Source organism: Polypterus senegalus, chromosome 5 (assembly GCF_016835505.1).
Source record: "Polypterus senegalus isolate Bchr_013 chromosome 5, ASM1683550v1, whole genome shotgun sequence".
In the NCBI taxonomy this organism is placed as follows: domain Eukaryota; kingdom Metazoa; phylum Chordata; class Cladistia; order Polypteriformes; family Polypteridae; genus Polypterus; species Polypterus senegalus.
Window position 1 is genome coordinate 172,577,459 of NC_053158.1, and position 17,183 is coordinate 172,594,641.

The 17,183-nt window shown below is 35.9% G+C and overlaps 1 protein-coding gene across 1 annotated transcript in view; it reads left to right on the plus strand.

Moving 5' to 3' along the window:
* paxip1 (PAX interacting (with transcription-activation domain) protein 1) overlaps window positions 1–17,183 on the plus strand; it is a 99,242-nt gene that overhangs the window by 61,472 nt on the left and 20,587 nt on the right. Inside the window, exons 12-14 of the mRNA XM_039753632.1 lie at window positions 2,114–2,298; window positions 3,846–3,889; window positions 14,139–14,212. Coding sequence (XP_039609566.1) covers window positions 2,114–2,298; window positions 3,846–3,889; window positions 14,139–14,212 — 303 coding nt within the window. The remainder of the gene's footprint in view (window positions 1–2,113; window positions 2,299–3,845; window positions 3,890–14,138; window positions 14,213–17,183) is intronic.

Below are 17,183 nucleotides of genomic sequence, written 5' to 3' on the forward strand. Positions count from 1 at the left end.
GGTGCATTAACCCCCAAGTATATAGCAGTTTAAGGGTTAATATTACTTGCTTTCACTGTAAGAAAAAGGATGTGTCAAAGTTTCCTCCACTTATTTTATCCCTACATATACTTACTCAGCAAATGATTAGGAACACCTGTACACATGTTTATCCATGTAGTTATTTAATCAGCCAATCATGTGGCAGCAATACAATGCATAAAATCATGCAGACACAGGTTGGGAGTGTCAGTAAATGTTCTCATCATACACTAGAATGGGGAATGAATGTGATCTTCCTAATTTTAACCATGATTGTTGGTACACGATGGGCTAGTTTGGGTATTCTAGTAACTGGTGATATCATGGAATTTTCACATACAGCAGTCTCTTGAGTTTACTCAAAAAGGTGCCAAAGCAAAAACACCCAGTGTGTGACAATTCAGCAGAAGAGGTCGGAGGAAAATGGCCAGACTGGTTCAAGTAGACTGAAAGGCAATGGTAGCTCAGATACCTAATCTGTATGACTGTTGTGAGTAGAAAAGCATCTTAGAATGCACACACTTGAAGCAGATGAGCTACAACAGCAGAAGATCATGTTGGATTTCACTCCTATCAGTTAAGAACAGAAAGCTGAGGCTGCAGTAGGCACAGACTCGCCAAACCTGGACAGTTGAAGACTTGGAAAAACATGGCTTGATCTGATGAATCTCAATTTTTCATGAGGTACACAATTGGTAGGATCAGAATTTGACTCCCAACACCTTGAATCCATGTACCCAAACTGCCTTGTGTCAGCGACCCGTTAATACTAGTCAGTCATTGTTTGAATGCCATGGCCTATTTGAGTATTGTTGCCAATCATTTGCATCTCATCATGGCAAAATTTACCCATCTTCTAATGGCTACTATTATTATGCACCATGTCACAAAGCAAGTCATCTAAAACTGGTGTAATGAACATGGTAATGAGTTCAGTGTTCTTCCATGGCCTTCCCAGTCACTAGATCTGATGCCAGTAAATGCCTTTGGGATGTGGTAGAAAGAAAGCTTCACAGCATGAATGTACAGCTGACAAATCTGCAGAAATAGCATGAAATAATTATGTCAACATAGACCAAAATATCAAAGTAATATTCTTCATGGAATCCGTGTCATAAAGAATTGAGGCTATTCTAAGGGCAAAGAGAGCCTCTATCCAGCATTCGTATGATATTCCTAATAATTTGCTCAGTGTGTATATATATTCAATTCAGTTTATTTTTATATTGCACTCTTTACTGTGAGTGCACGCAGGGTGCTGTGACATGTTCTCAGGTAAGATGCAAATGATAAACTTTACAAATTACCAATTACATAATGAGTACTCATAACGACACAGATTTATTTATACAGAGAGGAAAACAACTGATTGAAACTGATTACCATAAATACAACCCAGCAATATTTGTCTATTAATTAATTTTTGAACTATAGCCAACTGACAACAGGGGAGAGGAAAACAAAAGCTCCAGTCGGCAGCATTCTTGGAGAAAATAAAACTCTCGAGGGTTCACTGTCAGTTATAACAGGAAAAGTCAAAGACAAAGTCAACAGAGTCACAGTTCTGGAGACCTATGACTATATAGTTAACAATACTGAAAAAAAAGATGTTAATTAACAATAGATATGCCTACAAAGAAAATATATGTATTTGGCAGATTCAAGAAAAACAAAGAAAAATTAATTAATTTCTAGGTTACTAAAAAAAAAATCATTTAACTTCAAAATTAAAGTACACTACGTAGTATTAAAATCATAGATCTAAAATATTATAAAATAAGTTACCACTTTATTTATTTAGTATCCAATTTTAAGCCTCTAAACTATGCAGATTATCTTTCCAAGACCTGTACTGAGTGCAAGCCAGAAAATCAGCAGGCATAATATCCTAACGAAATGGTGTAAATTTAATAATGCCACTCTTTGTATCTGTAGTACTTTGTATTTTTGAAATAGTTTTCTAATTTTTTATGATCATTATTTATAATAGCTTATTTAAACGTCTTTTAACATCTTTGTTTTCATTTAAATGAAATGCATTAATAGTTATAACTTCTTTTATCCCTAATTTTTTTTTCCCATTATCATTTAGACCAACTGGGTTAAAATATGAGAAAGCAAAGGAGTGGAGGATACCATGTGTAAATGCTCAGTGGCTATGTGATATTCTACTTGGCAATTTTGAAGCTTTGCGACAAATCCAACACAGTCGTTACTCATCATTCAACCTTCAAGATCCACTAGCTCCAAATCAACATTTGACTATAAACCTTTTAGGTAAGTGTTTTTATCCCAAAATGTCTTTCTTTCCCACTAGTGCTGATCCTCATATATGTTTTACTTTCTGGTTTTCCAAGATCATTAATAGCAAGTGAAACAAAAACTTTGTCTTATTTTAAGAGTTCATGATCCATATCTTCTTATGGGTTTTACCTTTTCATTAGGGTCTGTTTCACATTTCACATCACATACAACTCATTGACAGCCAGGGTGTGTCTTACATTCAGGTGACACAAGCAAGGAGGTACAAAATAATCTGCATACTGCTATTCTTTTAGGAACACTGGTGCTTTCTGCCTTTTTACTTTCTCATATATGAAGTATAGGGAAAGTATTGTAATCGTCCAGATTCGATGTCAAGAGTTTGATGAATCTCTTCGTTTTAGACCTCCCTGACTTTCTCATATACGAAGTGTGGGGAAACTATTGGAATTCTCCAAAAATTCCATTTCGAGGTTTTGATGAATCTCGACGTTTTAGACCTTCCTGAGTCTGAAAATATCATTTTTGGAATTATGTCTCTGTGTGTGTGTGTGTGTGTATGTAAACATGACAACTTGAGTGCACTTTCAGTTAGGTCAACCAAATTTTGCCTACAAGTATTAGGTACAAAACATAGATTTCTGTCAACTTTTGGGCTATTTCCTTCAACCGGATGTGGTACTTTATCTTTTTATTTATGCATCTGCAGAGTCTGATTTGTTCAACTTTATGTTTATAATAATTGTTCAATATATGATTGATTTGATTTGTTGTTGATGGTTCTTTAATGTACATAATATAAAAATATGATCATTGTCTTGCAGTTTCTTCTCAAATATCCATCCCCATATCTGAGTATACAAGAAAGTCGAGGGGAGACCACTCCCCATTTTTTCTTTTGTGTGTGCTCCTGAGCTGCACTGGATCATTATATTTTTAAAAATAAAATGTCGCTAAAATGTAATTTTGGCATTCTGGTACCAGTATAATTTGTAATATGCTGTAAAGCCAGCATTATATACTAGTCGTTCAAAAAAAATAGCCTTGGACTTATGCACTTAAGCAAGAATAATAATAATAAATTGTTCCTGCCTTGTGCCCTGTGTTGGCTGGGATTGGCTCCAGCAGACCCCCGTGACCCTGTATTCGGATTCAGCGGGTTAGAAAATGGATGGATGTATTTATATAATGCCTTATCCCAAACCCAAGGTCATTTTCCAAAAATGAATTGCCAGATAGTTACACTAAAAAGACAAACTGGTTCAGGTGACAAACAGAATGTAACTAATTTAAAAATAACATCAGAAATTTACTGGCAAAAAAAGGAAACGCAAAAAGTTCACAAAGCTCTATATCACTCAAGGAAAAATAAGTGACGTAAAGGTCAATTCCTGACTTCTGAACCCACAGTGTCTAGCTGATGCCTTCCATGCTTGATCTTTAGGCCATTAGTACTTTCTTAGGTCTTCCACTTGAAAACAACATTGTATTTTGAAAGTTTAGGAGAATTTTCACATTGATAAACCAATTATAACTTTATGATAACTTTTTTTAAACCACAGGGGCTTGGCGGATACCATTGAAAATACCACAAGAAATTTTAATGGTAAGTCCTATAATTTTAGAGTTCTTTTTTCCCTTTCTTGTTTCTCACTGTCTTTATGTCTTAAATTAGTAATATGCTGTGGCCAAACATATTTCTGCATATCACACCCTTATTTTAAGTTTAACAACATAAACATTTCAAGATTTTATGCTCAGTTTTATGCCCAGCTAAGGTTTGGTTTGCAAGGTCCAGATGCGACCTGTATAGCTCTTTAATGTGTTTTAAAGTTAATGTAATAATTCATTCAACCACACTTTGGTTGTATTGCTCAAATGATAGTCTTGGTAATATAAACTTTGCCTGTATTTTCTCAAATAATAATCTTGCTAATACTGTATACAGTAAACAAGATTTCAAATGTATGCAAGGGTTAACATTCAGGTGTGTTTATTAACTGATTTGAAAGTTTGAGCATTTTACACTTTTTTAGTAACTTCATTTAAGAATTAGTTGTTGGTTGGGAGCATGTGCTGGTTGTTGGTTGGTGTTAAATATTGTAACAGTGAGTCATATTCAAAAATAATAGCAGTAATAGAATTCAAATTACATGTGTTAGTTGACTGCATTAAAACATGCTTTTAATAGTACTTTACAGTATCATGTAGTTAAACACATTCTTCAAATAGGCTTGTGGTGGCTAAATAGCTTTCATAGACAGCAGGTTTCTAATTCTAGTGACGTAGAAATGGCATTGATTGATGTCCTCATGTTAGTTGTTGGTTGTGGATGGTCTATGTAGTTCAAATTTCGTAAACATGATGTTTTTGAAATCTATACATGTAGATATGTTGGAAGTCTAAAGGTAAAACTGTTGGCTACTTTGAACAGTGATGAAGATCATGTCTAGGGCTTTGCCAATAAATTATAGAGTCAGAAAAATATGTGATCATAACGTACTAGGACTGAGCTAATGGTCGATGATATTGTATATGTAAATAAACATGGTCATCATTTTTATTTATTTATTTTTTTATGAAATAATTTTCACGCTTCACATGGAAGCTGTCATTCAATCATATTGCCCACAGGAGACACATGAGATTCATGTGCTTAGCTACGGTGGTTTAGCAGAAATGCACTGTAGCTGAGAAAAGGCAGTCTGATCAGTGCGTCACACACAAAGTTTGAAAGGGAAGAGCGCAGGTTATTTATAACACTGTGCTGCTGCAGTATTTGCAGACTCCAAGTGCCCTTGGTTTCTTGCTGTTTTAGGTACTTCATTGTCCTTAAAATGATCGCTCACTATGGATGCACAAGTTGGAATACTTTTGCAGCTTTGGCAGGTTTTTCCCTGAAGCTGTTCATTTTCAGGTTAATGCAACTTGTCAGCAATGTTGCAATATTTTTTATTCACCATCCGTTTTCCTAATCTATTTATCCTAGACAGGATCATGGGGCAACTTGAACCTGTCCTTGTGGTGTTATTTTGCATAACTTATACAGTGAGATTTATATGTCAAACTAGGAAGGTGTTGCCATGGTGGTACTTGAAGTGGCCTGGTATCCTCCACTATCATATTCTAATATATGGGGATGCTCTGATTAGGTTTTATAAGGCCGATACCAATCACCAATTTCATGTTACTTGACTGGCTGATTCTGATACCGATTTCTTTTTCCTTTGTTTCTTTAAAAAAATCATTTATACTAAGCTCCTGCATAAACAGATGCATAGTAGTGTTATGTCCAATATTAAAGTGTTAACTTTCATGTTATTATAATTAAACTATAGACCACAGGTGTTAACTGTTCTTTTTTTATTAACAAAATTGTAGTATTTTTTCAGTGACAATAAAAATACTAAAATAGATACAATTTCCTTACAATGAATACTTTGGCTAATAAAATATATATAGAAATATTTACCTATAATACATATGGCATAAAATAATTCCAAGCTGTGATGTTTTTAAAATTTTATATAATCTGCTTATCTGAAGTAAAGTTTAATTAAAAAAAGTAGTTTTTACGATTTCTCTGAAAGAAAAAAATATATATATTCTCCCACAATCGATTGATATTGGCAATTACACACTACTTAAAATCTAAATATACATGCACTTAGAGGTTTTAATCATTTCAAATCATTAATTGCACTACAGCTATTTGCTGTTAAAATATACAAGGTGTGACACAAAAATAACCGGATTGGTAAAAAAAAAAAATTATTTATGAATTACAGCATTCTAAACATTGTCATCTATATACTCCCCCTACCGATCTCTACACCGCTCCATATGTATCTTCCATTGATTGAAACAGTGCTGGAAGTCTTTTTGCTTGATGCTCTTCAATAGGCTTGCCGTTTTTGTCTTCATTTCTTCCATTAAAGAAAAATATGTTCCCTTCAGGTCACTTTTGATTTTCGGGAACTAGTAAAAATCACAGGGAGCTAAATCGGGCGAATAGGGAGGATGATCAAGGACAGGAATGTATTTGTCCGTCAAAAACTGCTTACGGAAAAAAGCATTATGCGGAAATGTGCGAGACAAACTTATCACTGTACACTGTTTTCATCATGTCATAAGTTTCTGTGGCCGTTTTGTTCAATATAGTGAGAAATTTGATGTTGATCCGCTGTTTGATTTTTTTCTCACCCAACATTATAGCAGCAACTCGCATAGCGATTGTTGTGCAAATACTGACTGGGCTATTCACAGGATATACGTGCCTAGCCAATTAACAGTATGAGAGGGCGTGTAGGAGGGGATATAGTTCTATGATTCACGTTTGGCTTTCCAGGAAAGCCCCAAGCCCAGTCCGATGATTTTTGTGTCTCACTTCATACATTTACTACATTTACACCGGTTTTTTTTTTTTTCAGTGTATCAGCTAAACATTCGTAATTCTTGAAGTGTAATTAACTTGCTGTCCAATCTCAAACGGTGTCCATCTTAATTTAAAGGACAAAATAAAAAGGTCTGAATTCATTAAAGTAGTCTTTCTTGCCATTTGTCAAATTGCACAAGACGACTTCTCTGATTCCTTCTTCTCTGTTTATTACTCCACTTTCTTTAACGTAAAGGCTAATATACTAATCGCCACTCGCTCTCAGATAGAACAAGCCTCTACTTACTGCTCTTTGTTTATACTGCAAAAAAAAATAAAAAGACAAATGTGCTGGATGAACTACCATAATACCTTGCATAATGGAGCACTACATCTAGGTTACTGTAAAGCTTAGAAAAGCAGGGACTGAAAGTATTGTTTTTAGTGATATGCCAATATACTAATCACCAAGTCTTTTTTTAGTGAATGTCAGTTTAGGTCACCATGCGCTGGACACCAAGGAGGAACAAGGCACTGAGTAAACGGAGTACTGCCAGTAATTTGGTCCACTTTAGGCACTGTTTATGGGCAAATAGGAATGTAATAAATCTTAAATAAACTGATTACTGTATACTGTAGAACTATATATCAAAACCGTGTCTGCCATTTTAAAAAAATCACATCCTATATATTGCAAACTTGCAATACCAATCAGCACTCCATGTTTTGCAGCATGTCATTTTCACACATAATAAGAAGGGGAAAATCTGTGTTATAGACAATCCACGATGACACGCAACAAAGTACAGTTTTTTTTTTAATATAATGCATGCTGGGTTGCTTTTTTTGTTCAGAAGATTTTAGAAAGAGAACAACAGGTCACTGTGTTTGATTAAGTAAAAGCAATTAGTAACTCTTAGATTTTTGTTGGTAGACATTTGTTCATATCCATCTTATGGAGTGCAATACATTTGAATCCTCACATAATAAGAACTGAATACTGTTATGTGTCCTGAGTTGTAGCAGTCTTTGAGACAACAAAACTTTTCATGACTTGTCTTGTCAGGAGCTAAAAATGCCCTTGCACCATTTGTATCAATGTGGGACGACATTGCAGTTTTCAAGGAGTGTAACATTAGTCATTCTTTGTCAAGCAAGCATTCAAATTATGCAAGCAGTTTGTATGCTTAGGAAGGGCTAAACTTGCAGTGACATTGAAAAGACATTGGTGACCTTATAGCCATCTTTTGAAGTACCTGTATCAAAAGCATGCAATTGGTAAATGTGGAATGGACAGGAATTTTTAAAAGACGGTGTGGTAGAGACAGCTAGCATAGTGTGACCAGATAATGAGCCAATTTGAGAGCATTAGCTTATCACACCGCACCACGAGTAGCAAGTAGTTTTAGAAGGGAGCTGATTGATAATTTGAAAGAGAAGACCAATGACTTCACTTATTTTTAGTTTCACTGAGTGAGATTTCAAATACAATAAAATGATAACTATGGTAATTTTAGTCTGTGAATGATTCATTGACTAAATGTTGATCGTTCAATTTAATTGTAAATTTATTTCACATTCAGACCCTGATTCTGTTCATTTTATTTTTAATGTTCTTTGTAGGAAATTATATTAAAAACTGCTCTGTAATATGTTTTTGGACTGATGTGGTTTTCAAATTTGATATTAGCTGTTTGTGGCACAGGCTCTACTGTTTTTACAGTGCTGTTTTTTAATGTTTGCTCTATTGTGTCCTACTCTGTTCTTCATATCAGCTTGGTAAATATTTTCAGCAGTGTATACAATCCCAAATGAAACTAGAATTTGTATGTCATTATGGACAAGCAAAGCTTTACGTGTTTGTGTTATATGTATAGTATTTGGTTCCTCACATGGTTTTAAAAATATTGTCAAAGCAAAAAATTGCCTACCCCTGGCCTGCAAATTAGCACAATGAAGTTATGTTTTCTTGTTCTAGTTACAAAAACATTTATTTTGCGCCCCTTATTGGTTTTTGACCAGCAAATACAGAAATTCTAGTATGTTATTAATATTGTACTAAGGGCTAATTTTGGATTAATCAGAAGACTATCCTTGAAATATAAATACAGTATGTAGCACAAAGACAAAGCACACAGGCTTTCCTTTTCACTCAGTTTAAAAACCCCTAACTATGTAATGTACCTGCGACATTGATAAGGGTCTAATTAATGTGTGATGTGATTCACTGCTGTTATTAAGCAGCTTCTAATTAGATGATAATGAAGCCCTAAAATATTTCCCTAAAGGGAGAACAATTATTTTGGTCAATTTGTGCGGGTTAAAAAAAAATTAAGATTTTTTTTCAAGGAATCACCTCAAGCAAAAAATGCAGAACCTGTATTAATTTTCAGAGCTTTTCATTTTGGTTTCATGTTTCAAAATATAAATGTGATCTTTTCTATATCTTCAGGTTATAGAAAAAATGTCCTTATCTAACAAGCAAGTCATTATTTAAAGCTTATTTAAGATTATGTGGGAAGATGATTGCTTTACTGCATTTCCCTCTATCGTTTTTGTTGGAATGTTGGCTTATATTAAAGAATATTGTTTATATTAAGCATGGTAATCAATGTTACTTTTTGAGCTTTTAATGATGATGCATGGCATACAGTAATATCAATTGTAGTGGAAGATGCACCCAAGCACACCTTGACCCTTATACACCAAAAAAATGTAACAAAGATGGTCGTTTTGGGGAACCTTCATACCACACAGACATGTTTTTTCTTTATTAAAATAGTTTCTTCAACATTATATTCTGTTTACTTTAGATATTAATCTCAACAAAATAATTCAAGTTACTCTTTTTTTATATAGTGATGTTACACAGAGTACAGGCTCAGAGAGTCTGTATTTAAAAAATAGACAAATTACATAAAACAGAATGCATAATAATATACATTATACATTATTTATTATTATTATTGATGATGATTATGATAATAATAATTAATAATAAATACCAAAAACAAATTGACAATATGAACTTTACCCTTATCATGAAATATCACCAGACATCAAAACAAACATTTCATTCAGCAGTTTTTCTGGACACAATAAATCTTAAGCAGTCCACAGACAAAGTCAGCTATCAGTGTCAGAAAATGTTTGATTCTCTAGGCCAGTGTGCTACCCTTCCTGTCCTGGGCATTTTATAATGTCAGAAGTACTGTATACATGCTTAATATTTTTATAAGACTATTATTACAGTAAATGTAGCATATCATATGTAACACCGTGCTTCATATCATTGCCAGCTTCTGTGCCATCTCCAACACATTAACAGATCTATGGAATCTGAGTAAACACTTCTATTCTTTTACCACAATTTTCCAGTGGGCAGATCATAATTTTGTAATATATTCACCTTATTTTTCACTATGAAATATTATCCCCTCTGGTAATATATTTACTTTTTTTGCTTAGCAGACATGTTTATTCAAAATGGCTTAAAAAAGAGGTCAGTGTAATCGGGTAATCATCAGTCTAAGACAGGCATGTTAAACACGCGGCCCACAACAGAAATCTGTGTGGCCCACATGACAGATCCTAGTTAGCACTAAACTTATACAAAATGATTACTATCGTTCGTGAATGAATCATTCTGCATCTTCGGTGTTACTTATTGACTTTTCTTACTTCCGCCTTCTGACAAAAGCGCGTGTTCCCATGGCATTACGGTACCAGAAACGTCATCTGCTAGTATTGTTGCAGCTGTGCCGTCAGCTCCTTGATACCCTAGACATGACACTGCCCCAAACCAACATTTCCCCACCCCCAACGAGCCTTGACCAAACTTAATGAGCCGTGACATCGCAACTGAAGAGCTAGGCTGGCAGGCCACACTACTGGCTGGGCTGCTGAGACTAGCCACTGGGCAGAACTAACCATCACAAGTAGTAATAGCTTGCATATTTTCACGTAATGGAGCAGGAGATTGACAGGCGGATTGGTGCGGCGTCTGCAGTGATGCGCGCTCTGCATCAATCTGTCGTGGTGAAAAAGGAGCTGAGCTGTAAGGCAAAGCTCTCAATTTACCTGTCGATCCACATTCCTACCCTCACCTACAGTCAGGAGCTGTGGGTAGTGACCGAAAGAACAAGATCGCGAATACAAGCGGCTGAAATAAGTTTCCCCAGCAGGGTGTCTGAGCTTTTCCTTAAAGATAGGATGAGAAGCTCAGTCATCCGGGAGGGGCTCAGAGTAGAGCCGCTGCTCCTCCACATCAAGAGGAGTCAGATGAGGTGGCTCGGGCATCTGATCAAGATGCCTCCTGGACACCTCCCTGGTGAGATGTTCCAGGCACGTCTAACTGGGAGGAGGCCCTGGGGAAGACCCAGGACACACTGGAGGCACTATGTCTCTTGGCTGGCCTGGGAACACCTCGGGATTCCCCCAGAAGAGCTGGAAGAAGTGGCCAGGGAGAGAGAAGTCTGGGTATAAAGTAAAATTAGATTTTTGGAGGATTTGTTTTCCAACTTAAATTGCTGAGCATTGATTTCAGTAAGTGTTTTCATGATTTCAGTTCACACAGACATGACTTTGCGCTGTTTACGTCACCATACTCTTACAACGTTGAGAATGCTCCTGAGAATATCCAAATGGAATTGATTGGACTGCAGTCAGATTCTATTCTGAAGGCAAAATACAATGAAGTTGGTGTGCCAGGCTTGTATGCTTACCTGCCACCCTCGTATGTGCAGATCCGTAAGTTGGCATCAAGAGTACTGTCTATGTTTGGAAGCAGTTACCTTTGTGAGCAATTATTTTCGTTAATGAAAACTACCAAAACCCCAAATCGCTCAAGACTTACTGTCGAGCACCTGTCATCCCTCATAAAAGTTGCAGCTGCACAAGATTTCAAGACTGATATTGATGAACTGGTTACTAACAAGAGATGCCAAGTGTCGGGACAAAAGAAATAGATCTCAGACTGTAAGACTCCTATATAAGGACCTAGCTAAGAGGCTAAGACTCTAATTATATGGAGATTGTATGTAAATAAATTGCTTTTCTTTAAACTTAAAGTGTTACATTTTATAAAGTTTTCAGTATTGGAAATAAAGCTACAGTAACTTTGTATAATAGTATAATAGTATTTGTTACAGTGCGGCCCGCTGACACATGTATGGCAGTCGAAGCGGCCCACCAATGGTAGTGAGTTTGACATGCCTGGTCTAAGAGACTGTTTTGGAGCAGATACATAGAATACAGCCATAAGTGATTTGGGAGTAATGGTAATTTCAATACAGTCTAACAGGTAGAAAGTACTCGACCCATTATGGAGTGAGTTTTGGAAACTCCTGAAAGATAAGTGGGTGCCTGACAATATCGTTCAGAATTGGTGTCTTGTCCTGGACACGTTTTAGATAGTCGAGTCAAGATGAGGGCATGAGTTACAAGATTTCTAAGTTCAATTATGCCATACTACAGAGATTGATGAGGTGTGCATCTTTTCAATGAGATTTACGTTCTTTATTCAGTTTCTCAGAGCTGTGAATGAAATATTGAAAAATGGTGGTAGCGTGTTAAACTATTACTAGTATAATTGTAATTGTAAGAGTATATATGTTTTTCCAAAAAAATGCTTGGTTTCATTTAATTGAAGAAACATTACTGGAAGGTTAAATTTGAGACTTAAATGTTCAAAGCATGCATAGTATCCGTCTCCGCCATAGTCAAAATAAACAGCTTTCCCTTTTTTTTAAAAATAATTTCTGTTTTGAGAAGCTTTTGACTGTCAAGGCTAGGCAGTGTTGTCTAACAGTTGTCGCTCAATTTGACATTAATACAATAGTTTGTGGAAAAGAAATGACCAGATCTCATACCAAAAGTGATTTGACCATAAGATTTAGGAACATAGCCATGGAGAACCGCCTCGGCCACTGGTGAAAAGCAAGAAGAGCTGCAGTCTAAATTTGAAAATCCAACAAGACACTGTTCCTTTCACTTTGTGGAAAAGAAGCCAGTGATGAAGCCAATTAAATGACTAGAAAAGAGAGTATGCTGATAAGATTTAAATCTCTTTCATTTGGTGAGTCGATTTACTTAGCAAAATTAACATTGTAGCTTTGAAATTTTATTCAGTATATTGGCAACTACCTATGCTTTCATGCGCATTATACAGACAAACGTGAAAGTCCATGCTGTTTTGACTTTACCTAGACTGCAATGCAGGAGCATCCTGCTGCTTCCACAGTATCCAGTCTAGCAATTGCACTCCAGTTTTCTTATGCACCACTGTGATCAGCCTCTAAACAACATACTGCAAGCATATGATGATACCTTCAGGAAACGGCAACTGCATTAAATAGTCACCACCATTTGTTTTTTGAAATGGCACCCAGAAAGCAAATTATTCAAGTGTGTAAAATCGTTCTCACCTCACTGATCCCTTACAAGACAGCACTAAACACACTTATTTCATGAGTTTGTACTTGGGCCTTCAAATAACTGATAGTGTAATTTAGTGGTCCGGTCACCTGCTGTAGCCTGGAAATGGCAAAATCTTGTTTCTCAGAGTCAGTCTTGCTCACGTAACCAAACAATGGACTCATTGTCTGTAACCTTTAGAAACACTTTGGTATGGTAAGATGTTGATGCATGGTTTACTACTACAAAGAAATGTCTTGCAGGTTAGGGGACCCTTATGTTACACTCTCCTAAACCACCTCTGTATCTCCCACCAGTATCTTACTCAACCTATAGTGTTTCTATGACAGAAAAGACAGAGTCAGGTGAAATCAGAATAGAAAAGTCTGAGGACCTGCAAATGTAATTAGACCTCTCAGACAGCTGAATGAAGCTGTTATACTACCTTGAAGAAATTTGACTAAAAAACAGTAAATATGCCTTTTGACTGTTTATCCAGGTTAATAGCTTATATTACCTTTTATTCTTCACTGATTATCTTTGTTGTTATTTGTAGCTCTATAATAATAAGCTGGTCAAGAACAAAATAAGCATTTACATGCAATGTTGAGCAAATCATCTAAAATTTAACCACATGTCCTGTAAAAAGTAATGACTATAATAAAAACCTTTCTTAGTTTCATTTAGAAATAATGCCTGCCTTTTTTGTAATTTATGATAAACCTGATGAGACATTATATCAAACTGAATGACTTGTTCTTTTGCCATCTAACAAAACTGCTGCAGTTAAAAAAAAAAATGCCAGTTTAGACCTCCAGTAACAAAATTATCATGTTCCTACAAAGACTGTCTTGGTGTTCCTTTCAAAAACTGTAGGTGATAAATATATTAGTCTTCCCAAAACACAAAGAGAGCAGCATATCTACCTCCTATTTATATGGCGTCCATATTAAAAGTTGTAATACAAGCAGAGCTAAAAAGGACAATATATAATAAACCAAAAAGCAGTTTTGGCATTGCATTACATAGGTAATTTGTCATAAATAATGTTTTGTCCCCTTTGTAGAGCATACGTCTACAAGCAAAACAAAAACAGAAACCTAGTGAACCAGGCCTGCAGCCTCCTGCAAAGAAGCCAAGGTAAGTTGTTGCCTAAAAATTCAAGCTGAGATACAGACTGATAGATATCATTCTTGTGTCATTGTCCTGTTTCTTTCCCTAATATACTGTGCAATGGTCCCTTATTCTGTCATTGTTTATTCCGAAATGTCTCCTAGTGTTTGCCTAAGCTGGTACCACCACTTTCCTTAGAGAAACATTTTGCTGATATTGTGAATTCCCAACATTCCATAGATCTTTGCCATGGTTGTGTCTCTGCCTTCACTAGCTGTTTTATTGCGGAATGGCTGTATAGTGACCCCATCTCAGATATGTCCTGTACCTCACCTTGGGCAAGAATTGCATGGTATGCATTATTTCTTTATTAAAATAAACATTTAAAATGAGGGTGGAAACAAAAGAACCTTGAGATAATTTGCAAGACCATTTGTAGAATATGCAGTTTTTATACTGTGCTAATAGTGCAGTGCAAAACAAGAATTACATGAACAAAATTTAATTAGGTAAACATAGAGTCCTAAAAGTTAAGCCTACTGAACCAACAATAGGTTTCTTCTAGTCTGGGTCTTACATAAAAGAAACACAAGTACTTCTTCAAGAGAATACTCCCCTAATTTTACCCTAATTCATTTAATCTGGAAAATTGATTTAAGCTGAAGGAGGATACTTTTTTTCCTTTCTTCTTTTGCTAGTTTGCTAAATAGTAAATGAATGGCAAGTTGTCAGAACTATAAGAAAACTAAGCTCATGGTCAGACCTAAAATGAAATGAAAATGAAAGCTTAGTTTGTAACTCCATGTCTAAAAAGTTCACTAATAAGCTACAACTAGTAAGCTCTTTTTTGCTTTAGATTTTTTAACTCTTTTATGCTTATCTTATTCTTACTAACAATAATTATGTTCCCTCTTTCTCCACCTCCACATCACAATTTTTGTCAAAACACCACCTGGCTCGCTCCCTTTCATTTCTGACTTGATGGAACGCGCCACTTGTGGATATGCTCCTAACTCTCTGGATACATGCAGGGTACTGTATTTGGTGCTCAAGCAAGTTGTCTGCAGCATCTCCCTTTTGGCATTTCTCAAGATTAAGTGCTTGGCCGACTACTTTTCAACAATGATACTAGGCTGATTCTGCAACATGGCCATTTGTAAATGTGTTCTATCCTATGATGATGACACCCATTTCTAGATGTAAACAGAGCATAGACAAGTTCATTGCCTATATACTGTACAAGACACCCATGCCTGGATGTCAGCTGATATGTATCTTATACTAGCTGTCCCCTGCGGCTCTGCCCACATGGTTGTGAAACAGGACAAAATTTAAAAATCAATAGAAAATGTTTTTTAAAAATTGTAATAATTTGTATTGAGAAGAATTTATATTGATAGCTTTCATATCTGAGGGCCTCTTGATATAAGATATTTTAGGGTTGCGAGAATGTAGCTGTGATCTCATGCCAAAAATGTAAAAATTTGGCATGGTATTTCTGGCCAAGCGGAACGTAGGTACGCTCCAACATCAAACGTTGCCACTGTATCTAATCATGTTCAGCTCTGATGGCATAGCGTCTTCCATGTGGAGAAAATAGCTTGTCGCTGTGATATCTCTGTCAATGAGCAGCTAGCCTCTAAAACACATGTAGCTGTTATCTCTCTCTCAAAAAAAAAAGGTATCGCTAGCTAAGCAGAGGCATGGTGCGCTTCAATATGTGTCAAGAGGTAGAGCGACTCAAATGGAAGCTGGCACGTGAGTGAGGAGAGCCCCACCTGGCTCCCTACTCCTGAGGTCCCGTCTTCCCCCTTGGCCCGCAGCCCGTCTTTCGGATTGACGTGAATAAATTGGTGCCACAATCGAACTATTATATATATTATATATATATATAAATATAAATATAGAGAGAGAGAGAGATTCTACAAAACCTACAACTACACTTTATACAAACTGTCTGATAATACAGTGCTCATCTCTTGATACAGTGCAATATATAATTTATCTGTTCAATATGTTAGTGATTCTCTACTTTAAACTTGTTATTCTACTTGTTTTTCTTGTTTATTTTTGTGTCTGTTCTTGCACATAATCGGGACAGGTAACATAGTTTCATTTTGTTGTTCACTGCTGTGTTTGGTTTTGAAAGACCTAGAAATAACAAAAAAACAGAACTTTCTTATAGGTTATCCAGCTACAGAGCTTTGATTCTTTAGTCATTGATAATGGTTCCTGTAGTTTACACCAACACCCACGGTCCTAGCCTTGGGGAAAATTTCAACAGCACTTTCAGTTTCTTTAAAAAAAAAATAAATCGTTTACTTAACCACAGTCAGAATTTCCCTTTACCACTTATAGAACATTGCCAGATTTTGGCCTTTCTTCTCTTCTGATGTACAAACACTGTGTCATGTCTTTACCACCTCTAGACTGAATTATATTCTCAGTGTTCTCACAGCTCAAAATGCTACTGTAAGAATTTTAACAGGAACTCTATGGAAGGAAAGTTCCAGCCCCAATCTCCCAGCTTCCTCTAAAACTTTTCATGTTGAAAACTCTCCTATTATTTTATGAGTCTAGAGGAACTTGCATCATTAATTAAATCTCACCAATTAGCTAAAAAATAAATAAATAAACCAATACCCACTGATGCTAGTTTTTTCATCCTTTCAAAGCCTTGTTCATTTAGGTTTTTGGCTTCTACACTCTTGCCTTTTCACTCATTTTCTGGCTATGTTTATGAAGCTCCATCACAGAATTTGTTCATTTCTCACTTATAAAAACACACATCTTCACTTGCATTTTAATCTGTTTTACTTGGAACTGTATTTACTAATTATATTTTTCTGCAGTGATAAGTAGATTGTGCTGAAAAATGATTGGGTGCATAAAAAGCTGACTAGGGAACGCTAGGCAAGTGAAAATCACCCTCAGACAACATGGACTGTTATTGTCTTGAAAGGGCAATGACCTCCAACTTCCCTACAGTGACACGGGA